General features: G+C 71.4%; 1 protein-coding gene across 1 annotated transcript in view; it reads left to right on the top strand.

Moving 5' to 3' along the window:
* LOC103898808 (membrane-associated phosphatidylinositol transfer protein 1) overlaps window positions 1-699 on the top strand; it is a gene marked incomplete at its 5' end in the record, with an annotated part of 15,419 nt that overhangs the window by 3,343 nt on the left and 11,377 nt on the right. The window contains 2 exons of the mRNA XM_019472030.1: window positions 19-120; window positions 256-593. Of these exons, the coding sequence (XP_019327575.1) occupies window positions 19-120; window positions 256-593 (440 nt within the window). The remainder of the gene's footprint in view (window positions 1-18; window positions 121-255; window positions 594-699) is intronic.

The following is a 699-nucleotide window of genomic DNA, read 5'->3' as shown; positions in this document are numbered from 1 at the left end:
GGGGGGTCGGGCTGGGGGGGGCCGCCGGCGGGCCCCTGATGTGCGCCTACAAGCTCTGCAAGGTGGAGTTTCGCTACTGGGGGATGCAGTCCAAAATCGAGCAGTTCATCCACGACGTGGGTGAGTGCGGGCCGGCAGCGGTGAGCCCTCGACCGCTGGCACTGCTGGGGAAGAAGTGGGGGGGGAGGGGGAGAAAAGAAGGTGTGGGGAGCCCCGGGGCCATGCCGGGCTCGCTCCCCCCGCTCCCCGTCGCAGGTTTGCGGAAGGTGATGCTGCGCGCCCACCGCCAGGCTTGGTGCTGGCAGGACGAGTGGGCGGACCTGACGATGGAGGACATCCGGCAGCTGGAGGAGGAGACGGCGCGGATGCTGGCGCAGAAGATGGCCAAGTGCGGCGAGGCCGAGGAGCCCCCCATCGCCGGGCCCAGCCCCGAGGGGCGGCCGGAGCCGGGGGGTGCCGACGGGCAGGAGGGGGCCGAGGTGCAGGGGGTGGCCGATGCCTCCCCTGACGACGCCTTTGCCAAGCAGTGGTCCACCTCTTCCCGCTCCTCCTACTCTTCCCAGCACGGAGGTGAGAGACCAGGTCCTGCGTGGGTGGGATGGGGACCCCCCAACCCCCCGGCTGCTGCTGTTCTCCGTAGGAGATGCCTCAGGGGACCCTCTCTTCCCCGGCCTGGGTCTCCCGGGGGGGGGGGGCTCC

Source organism: Aptenodytes forsteri, unplaced genomic scaffold (assembly GCF_000699145.1).
Source record: "Aptenodytes forsteri isolate BGI_AS27 unplaced genomic scaffold, ASM69914v1 Scaffold643, whole genome shotgun sequence".
NCBI lineage: Eukaryota > Metazoa > Chordata > Aves > Sphenisciformes > Spheniscidae > Aptenodytes > Aptenodytes forsteri.
Note: the sequence above shows the minus strand (reverse complement) of the source record. Positions and strands in the feature narration are given on the sequence as shown.